This window comes from Podarcis bocagei (assembly GCF_964188305.1).
Source record: "Podarcis bocagei genome assembly, chromosome: 1".
NCBI classification, from domain to species: Eukaryota; Metazoa; Chordata; class Lepidosauria; order Squamata; family Lacertidae; genus Podarcis; species Podarcis bocagei.
Genome location: NC_138125.1, coordinates 83,765,167 through 83,784,477, shown reverse-complemented (window position 1 = coordinate 83,784,477; position 19,311 = coordinate 83,765,167). Strand labels below are relative to the sequence as shown.

General features: G+C 42.3%; 1 protein-coding gene across 3 annotated transcripts in view; it reads left to right on the top strand.

Moving 5' to 3' along the window:
• The first annotated feature begins 9,026 nt into the window (after window positions 1-9,026).
• The window catches only part of CD6 (CD6 molecule), a 41,852-nt gene continuing 31,567 nt past the window's right edge, over window positions 9,027-19,311 (top strand). For all 3 annotated transcript variants that reach the window (XM_081200765.1, XM_081200764.1, XM_081200763.1), the window contains exon 1: window positions 9,027-9,758. In XM_081200765.1, coding sequence (XP_081056891.1) covers window positions 9,704-9,758 — 55 coding nt within the window. In that variant the 5' untranslated portion in view covers window positions 9,027-9,703. The remainder of the gene's footprint in view (window positions 9,759-19,311) is intronic.

Here is a 19,311-nt window from a genome sequence, read left to right as displayed (position 1 = left end):
AGATGAAGGAGAATGGGCAACTACAACAGTACCTCCCTCCCCGCCCCGGCCAACACACACATGAGGGCATTTTGCTCAAGGCTTTCCCAAACCCAGGGAATCCCCAGGGGGAACCAACAATAAGCAGCTCCCTTCAGATCTCCATATTTGTCTCTCCTTCGGTCCCAGGAATGCAGGACCTTTTTCAGTCTACAGGCAGAATTTGTTTTTGAGCAAACCTCCGGGAGCCGCTGGCCAGTGATGGGAAAGGCCAGAGACAGACAAAAGTGAGCAGAGCAATTAATGCAAATGTATACCTTTGTACAGCAGGCTAGTTTCTACGCACACTCAGCAGTGGCTGGCAGGGCTGCACAGGTGGAGCTGCGTGCCTTTCTTGACTTCCCAACGCCACATGTTGCTGCCGGTTACCAAGAAGGTAAAGGGAGCCTGGTGCGGTGCAGCAGCAGAGCCAATCCGATGCTGCACTGCACCGTGCGGAGATCCCCACTGACTTCCCCCTTCACCTCTTGGTAACCTGCAGCAATGCATGGCATAGGGAAGTCAGGAGAGCAAGGCACCCATGCAGCCCTGACAGATGCTACTGTACACACTCACCTGCCCCTCTCTGCTCTCCATCCAGACAAGCAAGAGTCATTATCATACCTCAAGGACACATTTGCAACCAGGCAGAAAACCTCAAGGAGTGTGTAGCTGGAGAGAGGGGTTTGGAAGTGTCCTGAGGGCTCAGTGTTACCTATGGTGATGCACATCTGCTTTAGCTCATGGCAGACCAAAGAGAGGTGGTCTGCCTCAATAACAAGGCCTAGAAATGATTATGTTCTTCATTCCTTCCCCTCTGTTGATGAGTCAGCAAAAACACCCTTATTGCAGCACTCTGGACAAGAGCTCTCTCAGTGGGACATCCCTCATTGGGACATCAATCCATTAAGCTTCCTCATAGCTGCATGATGGAAATCAACAGAGTGGGACAATGCTCACTTTCACCCTTAACCTGTGAATGCAAGTGACCCCAAAGGAAAGAAAGAGAGGAATTATTGATCCCATATACACCAGCAATGTGTATTAATGTTCTTGAAAGATGGACCTTTAGGGAATCTAAAAACTTGTATGTCAGGGAAAGGGTTATTCACCACTGGCCTGCAGAAGAGGTATGGAATTAACAAGTGAGGCAGGTGTGGTTTGTACCAATTGGAAGAGGGTAGATTACTCTTCTGACTCCTAGTCCAGCACTGCACAAGCATTGGATTAGGGAGGTAGCCAAAAGACACTTCTCTGCTGACATTTTACTTCAAGAGCCTGTGGTGTAAAGAATTGTGTTCCTTCCCATTTTTTTTAAGTTAAAAAAAGTCTTCCTCTCATTCTGAAATCTGCTTCTTTCTCTGCCCATTGGACTGTCCCAATCACTTTTTAAAAACCCCCAAATGCAACTGTTTTAATATTTGCATTCCTTCAAGTCATATTTGGAAACTGACGCCAAAAACAAAACAAGATTTAGGGCCCTCACAGACGTTTGTTTGTACAGTTAAGTGCAAAGTTCTTATAGAGCTCTTAAAGAGCTCTTTCCTCTTGCACAACAGCATAACTACAGTATTTTTTTAAGTGAATGAGCAAAGTCCAGTCCAATAAAGGAGTTGTATGCAGAGTGGTTGGGAGGGACCAGCTGGCCTGGACAAATTTGTTCAGATCCCAGGGACCTTTCCTGGGCAATTTAAGCCCCTCTGAAATTTGTGCTGAACTTCATTTGAATTTCTATACTTCCCCTAACCTCATCTCCTCCCAGTAGACTCAGAGCACCTTATACCATTGTTAAGCCAAAATAGCATTTTGAAGAAGCAGTTTGATTCAGATTGCTATGCTAGTCACTGAGAAAAGGCTGCAGCCGTAAGCACACATCCCAAGCAGAACCATATTGGAGAAACCCAGACAGATGCTTGTCTTTAAAAATAAAGAAGGGAAAAAAGAATATATGTTGCTTAGGAGGTGAATTGTACCTTCCCCTTCCCCTTCCCCATTCACATGGTGATTTCACATCTCTAGGATAGATGGGACATAAGAGGATGTTCACATGCAGAAAGTGCAATACCCCCAGCAGTGCGGGGAGTCAATTGCAATTTCATGTGTAGCACACAGAGAAAGATAACAAATGAATAGTTTTAGGAGCTGTCCATCTTGAAGCAGGCATCATTTAGCCCAGGAATTAAATTCCTCAACTCCTGCTGACAAAATGACAGATCTACCAAGCTAAGCATAATTCCTATGGAAATTATTGTGGTTAAATTAGTAAAGTGCATGTTCAAACACAAATTTCCTTCAGTAGCTGATGGACAAAACACTATATGTTCCAATTAAAGTAGCTGAAAGAGGTGTATGGATTAAATGCTAAAAGCAGTGAACATTTGCAGCTGGAAATTCCTCTCTGAAAAGCAATACTAAAGTAGCCCTACAAGATAAACGGTCTTTAAAGTGGATAATGTGGCTGGACAATTGGAATCACCACAGGTTTTAACTAACTAATCCTCATGTGTCAATTAAGAGTCCTCTGTGTATTGTTTCAATTGTCTGGTCATGTTATCCGCTTAGTATGTGGTCTGCTGCGCGTCAAAACAATCCTCTCTCATTCCTTAGTGTGTTAGGGCAAAATACTTGCTCAAGGGCCATGGGAGAGCCTCTCCTACTCTTCATGATGCTGAAGGCAGGAGGTTGCTCCTCTCCTCCTTCAGAGCAGTAGAAAATCCAATGCTGAAGGAAGGAAAAGAAGATCCACATCACAGGAGCTGGTGCTGTCATTTATTACAACAATTGCAAATGAAAAGTAGTCAAAACAGATTAGTCAAAAGTAGTCAAATTACAGGAATAGGGTGGGCCCTGGAAGTGCACATCTGAGGGGTCAAAGGCCCGGTTAAAGGGTTCTGTCTTCAGCTTTTGCCAAAAGCTGTATAGTGAAGAAACCAGACACACAGAGATTCCCCATATGTCCTTCTTTGTGAAGGTCAGATGTCACACAGAGCAGGACTATTGTGCCATTTATTTATTTATTTATTTGTTTATCTATGCCCCGCCTATCTGGCTGGGCTTCCCCAGCCACTCTGGGCGGCTTCCAACAAAATATTAAAAAACAGCAATGCATCAAACATTAAAAGCTTCCCTAAACAAGGCTGCATTCAGATGTCTTCTAATAGTTGTCTAGCAGATTTTAGTGGGTACCTCTTTGCCTGTCCTAATACATCAGTGGTGGGAGACGTTGCGCCTGGTAAAATTTATCTTTCTATACCACAGAAGGCCTTCTCTGTGTCAGTGGCAATGGACCTGAGGCATGGCTGGGAGGTCACATGAGGCCCTCAGGACCCTGTGGGCCCACTCTTGCTCTGCAGACTGGGAATCACTACTTCTTATCTATTCATACTGATAAGAATATACAGATTTGTCACACACAGAAGCTCTCAGGGCAGCTCACAAAATGTTACCACAATGAAAATCACATTCAGGTCTGTTGTCAGTAGGGTTAGGGAGAAAATTGATTCAGTTCACAGGTGATTCTGTCTAATTCACGCTTTCTGAAGCAATATGCAGACCAAATTAGAGCCATCCTTTGAAATGGCCACTTCTCTGAATTTTGCAACACAGTTGTCCAGCTGACAAATGTGTACAAAAATGCAAATATTGGGATGAAGCATGAATAAAATGCATATGAAACAACATACAAAAATGCACTGTAAAAGAAATTGCTTTGCAAAAATGTCCATGATAGGCAAAATTAGGTTCAAATCTTGTATATTAGGAAAAATTCACACTAAAATGTTGGCGAATTTTCATTGGGACTTTAAAAAAAAATGCAAACAGATCTAGAAATCCAGAGAACTGAACTTATGGTCAGAAAAATGAACAAATGAATGAAATTTTGTCTATTGAAAAATAAGAAACTGAGAGAAACCGAAATTGACAGATTTGTCCACCCCAATAACAAAGTTAACATGATTTCTATAGGGTGTAAGGATTATACTGCTGGCATTTCTTGTTCATATCCATGGTTTTCCTTGATGTTTCCATTTGGCCTCTGCCTACTAGGCATCAGAGCTACTGCTGACATTTCTCCTCAGGAGAGTGGGACTGAGCAGCTGGATCTCACTCAGTGAAGGCAAGTCTTTCCATGTTGGTAGTTGCCAGGCAACAGATCCCACTGATACCTTCTGAGTCAGTTGGTTCTCACTCAGCCCATAATTAAGCCCATCTTCCCTTGCTGGATCCCTCTTCTGTGGTGTGTGTGTGTGTGTGAAAAAGAGAGGGGGGGCTACTCAGCAAGCCCATAAAAAATATGTAATGGCAGAGAGTGAGAGCAAGCAATCCTATAATTCTACAAATGCTACTCACCTCTGAATCCACCTGCAGTTTGCCTCTGGCCCTACATACTGCTTGTATGTGGCCCCCAACAGATTACCCTGTGAGAATGCAGCCCTTGAAATAAAAAGGGTTCCCTACCCTGGGCTCATGTAATTCAGACAAGCCTTCTTATAATAATGTATACCACTATGACATGTTTCATACATTCTTTTGTACACTACTTGACCTCAAAAGGTAGCTTATTAATACTTTGAATAAATGAAAATAGAAACTAGTACAGTAGCTGTCTCATATGTCAGTAATCCTATCCTCTTCCCTTCTGAAGACTGTACATATCCCATTGCTAAAACATATTAACCCCATCATTCTCAGTCTATCTCTCTCTCTTTTTTGCCTCACTTCTGGACGGCTTTCCTCAGAGAGGATGGCCTGGCTGGTGCCTCACTCTCACACCTTTCTTTTGCCAGTCAGAGAGCTTTCTTCCATTTCCCCCAGCATTCTTAAATGCCAGCTAAGTGGGTCTTCTGCTGGTTACACTCACTTATTTTTATCTTCCCCTGCTGTTTCCATTTTGCTCTTTTAGGCTGCAATTCTATAATCATCTTCCTTGGAAGTTAGTTCCATTGACCTCAGCAGGGTGTACTTCTGAGTAGACATCCATAGGGTTGTATTGCCAATTACATTGTGCTGGTGTTTTCATTTCATTGCTCTGATTGCTTTTATGGTTGTTAACCACCCTGGAAGCTGTGCTAATAGGGCAGAGAATCAGGGTTCCCGCCCCCATGAAAACATAAAGAAAACACATTTTGAAATTCACGTGACCTTCAAAAGACACATTCCTGAGGCTGCCTCTCCTTTTTCCCATTTCAGGGTGTCTTAATCTTTTAGGGTCGCTCAAGGTGTCCCACTCCAAAAATACTAAAATTTCCACAGTTTCAGCATTTTATATGTACCAACAAGATCCTCTTTCCAAGTAACAAGGCACTGGGAGAGGCAAAGTTGGCAGGTTCCGCTACAAATCCCATATACACTTGTAACCTGTAGACATAACGAGAAAAATAGGTACCGACCAGCTGAGATAACTATTTTCTTAAAAAAATCCTTTCTGTAACAAGGCAAAAGACATTTAACTAAATGAAATTTAATGAGGCATTTGTAAAGACAGTCATTGCTAGGGGCTGTTAAGTGGCAAATTGAAAGATGTATAAATCAACTCAGCCATTAACTACTGTGCTTCCACAATAATCGGCTCTGGGTGGTGAGTAATTAACAAATAATCAAGAGTGACATTTCCTTTTGGGCGTCATGGGGAGGGAGGAATGCTGATGTGAATGAAGCTGCAGGGGGTGCAAGGCAGCTGCGAGGTTATAGCCATGGTGGACGTTCTAGAGGGACTAGTCTCCAGGTGCAATAGGCAGAGCGTCTCTTTGGGTCATTATGTAGCTTGCAGTGGGAGTCAGTCATGGCTATTGCTGTCACATGTCTTCTCTCTACCCCAATGCCAGCCTTGCTATTAAAACATTACACTAAGGGTGGGCAACCTGTGTGACCCCCAATCTTTCTGGATGACAGCTCTCATCATCCCTGACCATTGACGGTGCTATCTGGAGGTGATAGGAGTTGTAGTTCAACAACATCTGTAGGTCTACATATCCACCATGTCTGCCTTGAACAGAACGGAGGAACAATCACGGTGCTGCTAGGTGGAAAGATTCATCCTCCACCTCCTGCCTTTATTCCAGATTTGTCTAATCTAGATTATACATCTATAGAGGGAAGGGCAGAATAAAAGCCACAGTACCACAGGACTGCAGAACAATATTTTTCTGAGTGCAGAATTCTCATCTTTTGTTTCTGTCTGTGAAGAGAGGCTTGAAAGTGCCTGTAGAAATCTGCCATCTGTTTCTCCAGCCTATGGATTATTTGGGTTGCCCTTTTCTGCCTGGCAGTCGTATCCTGCACTAATTTAACAAGCAAATAAAGAGGAAGAGGGGAACATCTGATACGGAAATCTCATTCCAAATTAAAAAATGGCAGTGGTTCCTCTCCTCTGTGGCTGAGTTACAACCAAGCAGCTTGATACCCGCAACAGATTGTGTTTGTGTATGACTGGGGCCATGTGTCTCCTGGCGCAAAATCCACTCTCTTGCACTGGCTCAAGCATATGGCTTGCACATTCCCCCCCCCCCATGTATTTCCATTTGGACAGTACAATGGAACTGCAAGAAGCAGAAGCACATCCACTTGCCAGCACTTCTCGCAAGATTTGGAAGCCACACTGTCTGCTTCCTTACAGTGACAAGTGATTCTTAGATGGTCTTCTCAAATTAAGTTCTGTTGGTTAAGGGAAACTGCCAATACTTTATTTTGACTTTAGGGGACTACCTCATAGCAGTGGACTTGGCACTGCTAATGCTTGCATGTTTTGCACAGTGTCCACACAATACCCTCATCAAAATGTGAGAAGTCTACCATATCTGCAGAAAATCAATAAGGAACAAAAAGAAAAAAGGCAGAAATGGTAAATATAGACTGCGTGTGAGAGACAGGCAGAGAGAGCATTCTGATGAATACAAGGTTGTGTGGACACTGCACAGAACTTGCATGCAGGAGCAGCACCAAGTTCACAAATAAACGACAGTGTGGCAGCCTCCTAGATCATGTCCAAAGTAAGGTCAAGATAATGATTTGCTGTGGGTCGATATGTCTCCGATATCATGTCAATCCTGCAGCCCCATGCACCAATGCATTTCTGTAGTATTGACTGCTCTCCATTAGAGGGCAGCAGTTAAACTTCATGGGCCTTGCATGTGGTGGTTTTCTTTGTGCAGAGGACTTAGGGCAGAAGTAACTTTAAAAGTGTGAGGTGAGATACTTTTGCCTGTCTGTGGTTCCTTCTAATTTATCTGGGTAAGAGCACCAGATTAAAGGCCACAGGATGTGCTGTCCATTCAAATGGAAATGTTACTACAGGTAACAAATGGTTTGATGCAGTGCTTTTTTCTAAAAAAAATGTTTAGGGGTACTCTCAATTTGACTCAAGAAAATCACCATTTTATAGTTCAAATCAGGAAAAATAAATACAGTAAATGGAAAAAAGTACAAAGATTCACAAAATGTTTAGGGGTATGCGTAATCTTGCATTCCCCCCAGAAAAAAACCACTGGTTTTATGAGAGAGGCTTGTGGTTAGGGACAGACGAATCTGTCAATTTCAGTCTCCTAAGTTTCTCATTTTTCCAATCTTAAAAAATCACTTCTCCACATTTCCACAAGAATTTGTGATTTTAAAAAATCTCATGAAAATCTGTCAGCATTTTAGTGTGAATTTCTCCTAATTAAATATATTTTTGTATCCATTTTTGCCTAACGTAAATATTTTTGCAAGTAATTTGCTCTAATATTTTATGTTATTTTCACTAATACATGCATTTCTGTGGACACTTTACCTTAAATTACAAATGGCTGATTTCAGAATTAAAACTCCAATCACAAAATTGGAAAATTGCCACTTGGTCCTGCCTGGCTTAGACAGCAGCCATAAAAATGATGTGGCTTCCAATATTACTTTTTCTTTTTCAAACTATTCTCCTGTGAATACACAATAAATACCTCAATAAATGGTAAAAAGCAGCTGTGACTTCAAAAGGCAGTTTGGTTTGCTCCAACCGTTAAAAATATCTGGCCTTGCCAACCCTTCAGTGATAGCACAACGGCTCTCATTTTAAAAATATTTTGTTAATGATCCAGGGCGATCTGCAGATCTCATGGTTAGATTTTTGGACCTTCCATCTCTTCCATGACCCGTTACTGAACACCCTTTATTTCAGAACTCAGATATATTTTCAGGAAATGGGAAAGTGGTGATTTAAGCGAGGCCAGCACTTCTGAAAGATGATGTGATTCAAACCAAATTAAAAGATGTTCCATTTCATCGGATACATATCCATCAGTCTATCAATCAATCTCTTCATTATGGTCAGTGACCAATATTCATACATATCTATCATACTTTCTACTTAATAACTCACCCTGAGATCAAAAGCCATGCTCCTAGATCTTCTTTTGAATTCAAAAGAACCTTTACAAAATGCTTGCTCAGACTCCTACAGGTTTTAATTATGGATTGAAAAAGTTTTGGGAAGGTGATACAGGGATGCCTATATCTGATGAGGAATGGCAGGCAATCTGGGTTGCTCTGTTTCTTTGGTCAGATTCAGCTAGGGTCAAGGAAAGCACTATTAAACCTACCCATCCTTGGCACTTCTATCTGCAGCAGCTTAGCAGGATATTGAGTAGCAGATATAACAGCTGCTGGAGAGAATGCAGGTCCACCAGCTTTTTAAAATTACATGCAGTGGTCTTGCTCCAAAGTTGCTTTATTTGGGTGAAGTTTTTCAGGAAATGGAACATACAGCTAAACAAAAACTTTCACCTGACACCAGGCTTGCACTCCTTTCTGTTTTTGATGCCGATGTTGAAACATTGCTTCGTAAAGACTTAGTTATATATCCCATCATAGCAGCTAGACTGACGATTGCCAAGTACCAGAGAACCCTGGCTGGAAACTTGTTATGGGATTGGACTATCCAAACTTGGATCTTGGCATTAATGGAAAAGTTGACCCACAAGCTGCGTATGCAAATAAATCTGATACACATCTGACAAATTCTATATCATTTGGTCCAGTTTTATTATATACGCCACAATGAAAGACCATGGTTTCTGCCTGCCTGGCAGACGGGGACATAAGTGGGAAAGCACTCTGGCATGATTTGTATATTCCTAGCTGGTTTGACCAGGGAGCAGGAAGGTGGTGATTGGGGATTTGTTTCTTGCTCTCTATTTTAAAAAATCAATATCTTAATTTTGAAAGGAAGAAAAACCGAAACACTATTCATTCACATGTCGGGCATCTAAAGGGAGGAGGAACATGAAAGTCCTGGAGCCAAAATAATAAGACAACTCCAGTAGCATCTACATATGAGACAAAGAATGATGTGTACAACTACCAGGACCTTGGTTCTTTGTGTGTGTCCTCTGGCCATGATGATGGGCATCCTAATGCTAGTGGCCTGTGGTATACGCCAGTATTATTTCACATGGGTTTCATATTGCTTTCCTGCCCCCTCCCCACCCCCAATACCTTTTTTTCACATTGCTGCACTTTTCAGTCTGCTTGAGTTGCCACCAGGACTAAGAGTGTACTGACAGTTTCCTGACGATTGAAACCACAAGCAAACGAAATAAACTACTGTATGGAAACTAATCACAACGTCAGAAGGAGAATGAAATGAAGAGCATGCTGGGCCTTTTCCTCTCCCCAGCTCTGAAGATCATTGCTGTTCAGTGCACGCTCATGCACGATGGACCTGATGGATGTGCTGCTAATGACCCTTTCCTTAATGGTGATCAGAAAAGGTACCTCTCTCAATTTCTCGCTTGGTTCTGTATTTTCATATCTGTCCATGCTGGCTCTCTCGGGCTCTGTTCAGCTTTCTCTGAAAGTCCTTTAGATGTGATGACAGCTCAATGCATCTCTCCATCTGCCATCCACAACAGTCCTTTCATTTGGGCCGGTTTTCTGCAGTAGATGAATACTCATCTGGTGCTGCCTTCTTTGAGGCCAAGTCAAGAAGAGACCATTCATTTGTGATCCCACTTTCTGCTGGCGAAAAGCAGTGAGGGGGGATTTTGGTTAATACCCATACCCAAAAGGATGGGACAGAAAATAATTTTCACCCTCATTACTCACATCTCTAAAACGGACATCAAATGACAATGAATGTCAGCATCTTTGAGATGTGAAGTTGACATATCAGACCAAGTGGCCTACAGATGACAGGTCTCCTGTCCTGGTCCTGGACCAACAGCCGTGTCCTCATTATTCAGAAACCAATCTGGCATTTTATGTCCACTTGTTCTCACTATTTTTCCAAATATGGGGAAACATTGGGGGGGGGGGCGGCAGTTATGCCTGCTGTAATTTGAAAAGGCGACACCTTTCCATTTATTCCCAAGATGTGCATCTGAACTCAGAAGCCCACTTTCAGCTTAGTAGAAACAGATGGATACTAGAATCTGTCTTAAATTCCTCCTTCTCTCAGCAAAGGAGCTGTTTGCCTTTTTTTGAAAATTTAGCTCATGAATTTAGCTTCGTGTCTCCAATTATCACTGCCTGAATCACGAAGGAGGGAATTGACTAGCGATTTCTTACGAATTTAAGAGCCCTGCTGGGTTAAGAATCCACCTAGTCTAGCACCTTGTACCAAGGGTGGCTGGCCACAACCTGACCACTTCTCTTCTCACCCCAAACATCATATCATGTATAAACAAGTAGTTGTGGATTCCCAAGCCAATACAGACCCTTGAGGAACACCACTGCTTACTTCCCTCCGTTGTAAGGCCTGTTATTTTAGTCCTACTCTTTGCTGCCTTTTTCAGCCTGTTACCAATATATAAGGTGATCTAAATTCTTGCCCCATAATTGCTAAATTTCCTAGTCTACATTGCTTCATAACTACTATCCAGCTTTGCATGTAAAGTGAACCCAATATGAAGATTAAAGGGCAAAAGCCTATTGGAAAAAGCGGGGCAGGAAAGGACATAAAAGTAGTCCCAGGAGAACACTGTGCTGTTCAAAAAAAAAAAATTCATATATGCATATTACTAGCCTGGTTAAACCAGTTGTGACAAAGCTGTGGTCCTCCAGACAATCTTGGACTTCAACTCCCATGAGCGCCAGCCAACGTGGCCAATGGTTAGATGTTGTAGTAGTCCAGTAACATCTGGAAGGCCACACCATCCCCACTCCTGGCTTAGGCCATCATATTAACAGAATTAAGTACTGCATCACTTTAATACCATTTATATAAATAACACAGGAGGCAACAGTGGGCAGGGCCTTCTCTTTGATTGTACCCTGTTTATAGAATAAATTCCTCAGTGACACTCATGCAAGCCAATCTTGTAGTCCTTTAGTTCTTATTCTCCCGAGCCTTTGGTGGCTGATGCAGAACCAGCCCTAACATTAGGTGGGGTGAAGTAGTTGTCTCAGGCTGCTGATTTTGAGTGTCATGAAAAGGTTATTATTCTTATTTTTGACCGTCATAGGAAAAGCCTATGAGATTTTCTGCCTGCATTGTTTGAAATAAAGTGCCCAAATTACTTAGCCAATTTTGGGCACTCTGCACCTTCAAAGTGGGGAGAGCGATATTGCGCCATTAGTTATTCTGCCTCAGGGAGCAAAATGTCTTGGACTGTTGCTGGACTTAGTGTACTTATTGCTAGCACTGTTCTTTTAACTGTTTTATTGGATTTTTGGTTTTGATGTTGTGTTGTATTGATTGTTTGTTTTTAGCTTACTGTTAGCCTCCTTAGACTCTATTGATGGATGCCTGTATGGGGGGAAGTGGGGAGACAGCAATGATTTGAAACAGCACTAGCCATTGTGTGAACACCCAACCAGGGCATAGTCATTATTACAGATTTATTAATCCAGAGTAGAAGGAAAATTTTGATCGCACCTCTGCTTGGCTTTTAGAACTCTTTTTCATGTTGGTTGTTTATGAAGCATTCATTCTGGTTTATTTGTGGGGAGCTTCTACAACATTGCCTCAGGCAATTGTTATCCTCCACTTTCTGGGGCGTTTTCACACCACTTTCCTCATTGCAGAAAAATCCAGTTGCGGGGTGGGGTGGGCGGGTGGGGAGTTTGTTGAGCAAAAGTACCAAACCAACTTTGATTGCACAACCTGAAGTTGTTGGTATGTGAGTAAATCCCACCTGAAAATAACAGCAGTCTGGGAGCACCCAAAACTATGGAGATTTAGTTGGAATTCTATTCATTGTGCTTATGATTAAGACTTTTTTTTTTAAGTGCTCCCCAGCCACCAACTAATGCAGAACTCCCATTTTACAGTGACTGAAAATCTGGTCTTGACTGATTTTTTTAATGCAGGCCTGAACAACTTATGACCCATCAAGTCAACTGCAGTGCAACAGTCATGTATTTTGTCCTGCGAGACACTTGACAGTGTCTGTTGTTCAGGCAAGCAGCAGAACCCAAAACACATATACTGTCCCTAGTGGGCTTCCATACATGACTGAAGGGCTGCATTTGACCTTGTTTCATGTCCAAGGCACACCTTTCTCCTAATACCTGTCTCACCTGAGAGCTAATTAAGGCTGACGGCCAAACTTGGAAGCAGGTCCGGGAATTTCTAAATTGTAACAATGGCTGGGTGGATTCTCATTGGAATCTTAGAGTGCAGGGAGGGGAGATTTAGCTCTTCCCACTGCAGCCATGATCTCAACAGAAATCTAATTTGGACCAATTAAATGTGTTTTCTAAGGCAAATAGCAGCATGAAAAGCAGTTTTTGTCAGGAACACGGGTGAGGAGGGAAGGTTAAATTCTCCCTATACATTGCAATCTGAATGAAATTTGGGGGGCCCCCCATGTCTATTACTACAAATTTTAAACTACGGTACTCTGATGCATTTAATTTATTTATCTTGTAAAATTCTATGTACCGTTTGATTGTTTAAAAATACATTAAAGCGGTTTACAAAAAAATGAAGCATTTTCTAGTGTCCTGTCTAGTTTGACCCATACAGAAACTTCTGCAGTCCAGACTAGATCCATCTTTGAAATGGTAAGTGCAACATCATGCACAAGTCTTTGGGAATATTTCTCTGGATTGGGGCCACATAAGAGAAAGGGCAGGGAAATGAAAAATCCCTCCTGCAACATAAACTACAAGGGCATGTTGATCAATGCATTAAGAAAGTAGATCAATTTTCCAGTACATAAATGGGTTTTTTAATCTCCAGGATTGTAAATACAATTATTTCTACCAATACAAAACTCATGTTTTAATTTAATATACTTGCTTAATTTTATTGCTCACTGTCTTTTGACAACATTCCTTGCTTGAGCCTCCATCTCCTTTTAAATGAGCATTTAAATTAACAATATAATAAAATCCATAACTGAACCTAGTTGCAGGCTTGTGTGTAGCATGGGGGGGGTAGTGATGAATCCTGAATTGTTCTAAAATAAGTTCCTTGGGAAATGGTGGGCCAGATTCAATTGCAACAGGGGTAAATAATCCCAGCTTCCTTGAAATTTGTTTAAACACCCGCCAAGCCAATGATCTGACCATTGTCTTTTGTTTCTTGGAGCTCTGGCTAATTAGCTGAGGCTTATTTACTTTTTGTGTTTTGAGTTCATTCTGTTGTGCAGCTACTTTATGCCCACACAAACTAGACAATTAGTTAAATGTACAAATATACTTCATGTTTTAAAAATAAGCACCAATTGCAGGGGGAGACAGCAGTCAGGATTGGGACCTCTCAGCATGGTGAAGAAGGTGTAACACCTTCGTCTTATGCTATGATCCTGGTGAAAATCACTAACCCAAAGCTGCTGTATGCATGGGGACATTTTTATTGCCTGGGTCTGATTCTGCTCCCTGACTTTTTATGGTTGCTGTTTGTTTGTTTGTTTTAAAAAAACAACATAGGAGAGAATGTGCTCATACGTTTCCTATACTGACTAGTTTGGCCCTGAATAAGATGGTCAACATATGCAGAATGCACAGCAGGTCCTGCCCAATATATTTTACTGCCTGAGGCAAAGGACAAAATGGCACCCTACCATCCCATACATAAAATCCAATTGGACTGGCAGTTTTAGCTTACTTCATCACTGGTGATAGTACAGTGTTTTCTACACCGCACCTGGAGGTAGCAGGTTAGCAGACTCAGGGGAATGGTAAGGGCTGGAGCCATACGCCCCTCCTCTACAATTGCTACCTGAGGCAGCTGCCTCTCTCTGCCTTATGGTAGGGCTGGGCCCTGGTGTACCGTACCAGTAGCGGAATACCTGCTTTCTACTATTTCCGTTAACATTCTTGTGCAGTTATTCCTGGCAAGAAGGTTAGTCGTTTCTTCTTTGATGAAGGCCATCAAATCATTTATCGTTTTGTCCATTTATGCTAGGTGAGGCCATGGCCTGAAGCAGTTCACCCTTACCTATATAAGCTTCCTACATGGGCCTGGTCACTTTTAAATGCACTTAACATATATGTGCATTATCACATAGTAATTATATCTAAGAGTGATCAATGGCCTAGGTGTGTGTGCCAGTAGAGTACTATGAAAGACCGTATGAAAAGCTCTGCTGGAAAGGCCCATCGAGTCCACCATCCTGTTCTCAACGCAGCCAGCTAGATGCCTATGGGAAACCCACAAGCAGCATCTTGAGTTTGCCAGCACATTTTCGACTTGTGATTCCCAGCAGCTGCTATTCAGAGGCATTCTGCCTCTGACAGTGGGGGTAAAATATAGTCATCACAGCTATTAGCCACTGGGAGCCTTCTATTCCCCAAATTTGTCCAGTCCTCTTTTAAAGCTATCTAAGTTGGTGGCCATCACTACATCTTGTCGGAGTGAATTCAGTAGCTGGAGTGCACTCTTTGAAAAAGTACTTTGTTTTCTCTGTCCTGAGCCTTTCAAAATTCAGCATCACTGGGTTTTAGTATTATGAGGGTGAGAGAAAAACACCTCTGTAGCCAATCTTATAGTCCTCTATTATTTGTCCTAAACTAAAAAAGTTCCAGATGTTGTAATCTCCCCTCAAAGGGGAGCTTCTGCAACTCATTGATTATTCTGGTTGCCCTTTAAAAAAAAACTTTTCTGTCTCTAAAAATATCCTTTTTGAGGCGAGGCGAAGACCAGAACTGCACACAGCCTTCTACCTATGGTCACACCATCGATGTGTGATGACATTAGACACGAACAGGTCAGTGCTCATGCAACGTACATGTAAATGTACCTTGTGCCTCTGGAAAGCTTACGCAGGTAGGGACTTCATGAGTGGCCAGCATCCGGCCTAAGGCATTTTGCTGCCTGAGCAAAATAACAAGATGGCTCCCTCCTCCCACATTCCATGTACAGAAGTGAGCTGAACAGGCCATTGAATGTAGTTTCAACACCGGTGATGAGGCATTGTCCTCCACTGTACTTGAAGGTGGTAGGCTGCCTTATGGGGTGTGCTATGTGGCACACCTCCAAAACATACTCCCTGCCTTCTGGCACCTGTTGCCTGATGTGGTCACTTCACTTTGCTTAATGGTAAGGGCAGCCCTGATACCGCTAAATGAGGTGGCAGAACCCTGAGGTGGCAGAATGGGATACTCTACTACAAGTGGAGGATCATACATGTTAATGTCAGACCCTCCAAGTATCCCTATGTTCCAGGGTCAGTGCCGGATTTACAGAAGCCGTACCGGTTTCTGATATGATTCTGGAATGTCCCGCTTTTCCTTAGGGCATCCCTAGTCTCATCAGAGAAATGTTGGAGGGTATGGAACCAAGGAGATAAGTAATTACAGTGGTACCTCAGGTTAAGTACTTAATTCGTTCCAGAGGTCTGTACTTAACCTGAAACTGTTCTTAACCTGAAGCACCACTTTAGCTAATGGGGCCTCCTGCTGCTGCTGCACCTCCGGAGCATGATTTCTGTTCTCATCCTGAAGCAAAGTTCGTAACCCGAGGTAATATTTCTGGGTTAGCGGAGACTGTAACCTGAAGTGTATGTAACCCGAGGTACCACTGTATACAGCCTTTAAAAGATATCTGAAAGCAGCCCTGTATAGGGAAGTTTTTTAAAAAAATGTTTAATGTTTTATTACATTTTTATATATGTTGGAAGCTGCCCAGAGTGGCTGGGGCAACCCAGTCAGATGGACAGGGGATTATTACTATTACTATTATTACTATTATTATTAGACTATAATGTCCTTATTTTCATCGGAGAATGTTGGAGGATATGTAATATGTCCAGAAACTCACCACAAGTAGAAAGCTAGCAAATCAGGGCCAAGGCTAGGCTTGAAATATTCTCTCCAAGGCGTTTCTTTTTGACTTTCAATAGTTTTTTTTACATGGCAGAGCAATTGAAAAAAGGCATCCCTTCCCCGCCATCTGAACTGGCACAGTACATTTTATCCTGCTTGCCTGTGTAGTCCAGGAGCCGAGAGATTCAAATAGATCTGGAGCATTTTGAAACGGCAGACAATTGCCATCCCTGATGCTTTGTTTGTTTCAAGGTTCCTGTCTCGCATTTACCGGTTTGTTTTTGTACAGCTAAGTAAGCAGCAGTCAAGCTCTGCCAGTTTAGATCAGCCAGGAGCCTGACCTCTGGCCATATGATTCATTCTTTGGTGGATTATGGAAATCGGGCTTTTCTAAGGACGTGCAGCCAATGCTTTTGGGATGGCAGTAAACCTTTGCTAGGAACAAGTTTCAGTCAGGGTGAACAAGATAATGGTATTTCCCTCCTCCTGGTGTGCCAGGAATCTTGCCCTCTGGCTGATCTGTAGCACATCAGTGAAAAGGGATTTGCAGATGAGCTGTAATAGGTTCCAAACGCTGTGAGTTTATCTTGATAGGAGCGGCGTGGCTGGCAGCTTCTGTACGTGTAAGGCCATATGGGATCAGATCTTACTTTGTGGTTGCGATTTCGCTTTTGAAAATATGAGGCAGGTAAATCGGTACGATTTAACCTAAAAGAACATGATTATGTTCATATCATGGTGGAAGCAGTCTGGCTTTATTCAGTGGGATAAGTCTTCAGAAATGGGAATTGGGGTAATTAATTCAGACCATGTGATGCTAGATGATGATAAACATTGAAGCGCTTCAGGGCTGGGGAGAATCCATACTATGCCGAGGCCATTTACTTCCTGTTCTGAAAAGATGCTGCTTTTATGTTGAAAGAAAGCTGATAGGCTACAGCAGAGAGACAGTCAGGTTAGAATGAAAGACTGAGAGACTAAAATGGCATAAGCCCCGCAGGGTACAGCCTTCCAGGAGAGGGGGTGGGGAGAGAGACAAAAATGTTTAGCCTAAAATAACCCAGTTGTAACAATGAGTTCTCTTAGGCTGTAGGAAAGCAGGGATGGTGCCCTGTTGCTTGGACTTAAGTGGTTTATACAGAATAATACCCAAGTGTGTAGCGGATGGGCAGACACAGTGACCTGAATTCTGGAGCCAAGCCCTCCTTTTGGTGCAAACAATTGCAGCCTGGAAAAACTGAAGCAGCTGCCTGGAAGGTTGTCTGTCGGCCAGTGTGCATGGTCACAATATATCAGAGGCTGTTTTTATTGCCAGGTGCTTTGAGTTCTTCAGTTTAATATGGTTAATTACCATTTTTCAAGTACCTTTGTATTTGGATTCCTGACCTTAGACTTTGGATCCATCAGACCTTTGGTGTCTGACCTTTCCCCTGATCTGGGCAACGAGAGAAGGCTTCAAGTGTCATCATTCTTAATCAGACCAAGAGTTCCTTGAGTAGACATCCTGCTTGCCCTTGATTTGACTGTTTCAGAACTGACTACTTGTTTTATTTACAACAGCTAGAGATCTAATCTGCTAACCCCAAAGGGGAACACCCTCCCAAGCTGATATTTTGCTGATGGGATTTGATCCATTTTAACATTTTGTTACCCTCCAGCAACATCCCACTCCTGTTTCACCCAAGGATGGTTCTTCGGAAAACAGAAGAAAGAGGCCTTCATGCTGGCCTAAGATGTTCAAGAACAAGACACACCAAAACAGAAAGTGTTATTTCTTCCTCCCTGCCTTGTCCGCCTGCAGGTTATTTTTGCAGCCGCCGAAGTTTAGATGACACCCATTACTAAAATAGATGGTTAATAAGAAGAGAAACCGGCAGATAAGTGACCAAGGATGATGAAAGCCTTTTCCTTTCAGTGTCAGCTGTTGCTCAGGCCAGAACAAAAAGCCCAAACATTGTAGAAGATTGGATCTTTTAGACTCGATGGTCCAGTGTCTGACCCACTGGGGTTGATGTTGTGTTTTCATGGTTTCTTGAAGCACTTTCTCCATTTGCTAGGACTTTTTTCTTGAGTGATGGCTATCTTTTATTTAATTCATTTTTTTTCTTAAAATCAATGTATGTATTATTTAAAATATTCAGTTAATGGATGCTGATATTTCACTGAGAAAGAGCAACCACATTATTATGCTGTCCTAGATAATTATTATGAAAATGAAAATAAGTTCATCTCACCTGGAAGTAGCTAATTCTTTGCTGTCCATTATGATGTCTGACCAAATGTGTCAATTTTGAAGTTTCTGAGTGCCAAAACAGATTAAATCCATTTCTGATCTCCTGACTTATTTATTTATTTATTCATTTATTTAGTTACCTTAAATGTCCCGCCAAGGCTATTTTCCTGATCTAAACCACACACATAGCTGCTCTTAGACCTACAGGTACCGGTACTTATATTTTCCCCCTGCAGTTAATAGTCAATGTGGGGGGGGGGGATATGAAATCAGGAAAATGCCATGGATAGTGTTTAACCACACACCCCAGCATTACATCCCCAGTCACACACACACACACACACACACACACACACACACACAGTGGGGCTTCATTTAGTTCAGGGGTCAGCAACCTTTTTCAGCCGTGGGCCGGTCCACTCTCCCTCAGACCATGTGGTGGGCCAGACTGTATTTTTTTTTGGGGGGGGATGAACGGATTCCTATGCTCCATAAATAATCCAGAGATGTGTTTTAAATAAAAGGACACATTCTACTCATGTAAAAACACGCTGATTCCTGGACCATCTGCGGGCCAGATTGAGAAGGTGATTAGGTTGCCTATCCCTGATCTAGTTTGTTCTTAACTACCCATAAGGGGGCTAGGTTGTGCATCCAAATATTGTTCTGATTTTTGGATCACTATCTGGAGAGTTGAATGGCACCCAAGATTACAGAAGCTAGTTGTTCCTATATATGAAAGCTTGAAAGTTTGATTATGTCTTTCAAACTGGAACAAACATAAAACGAGTGACTATTCTTATAACGATAAGAGTAGATTTCCCTTGCAACATCCAACTCCAAATTGTGTTAGGAAAAGCATTTTTATAACATGAAAT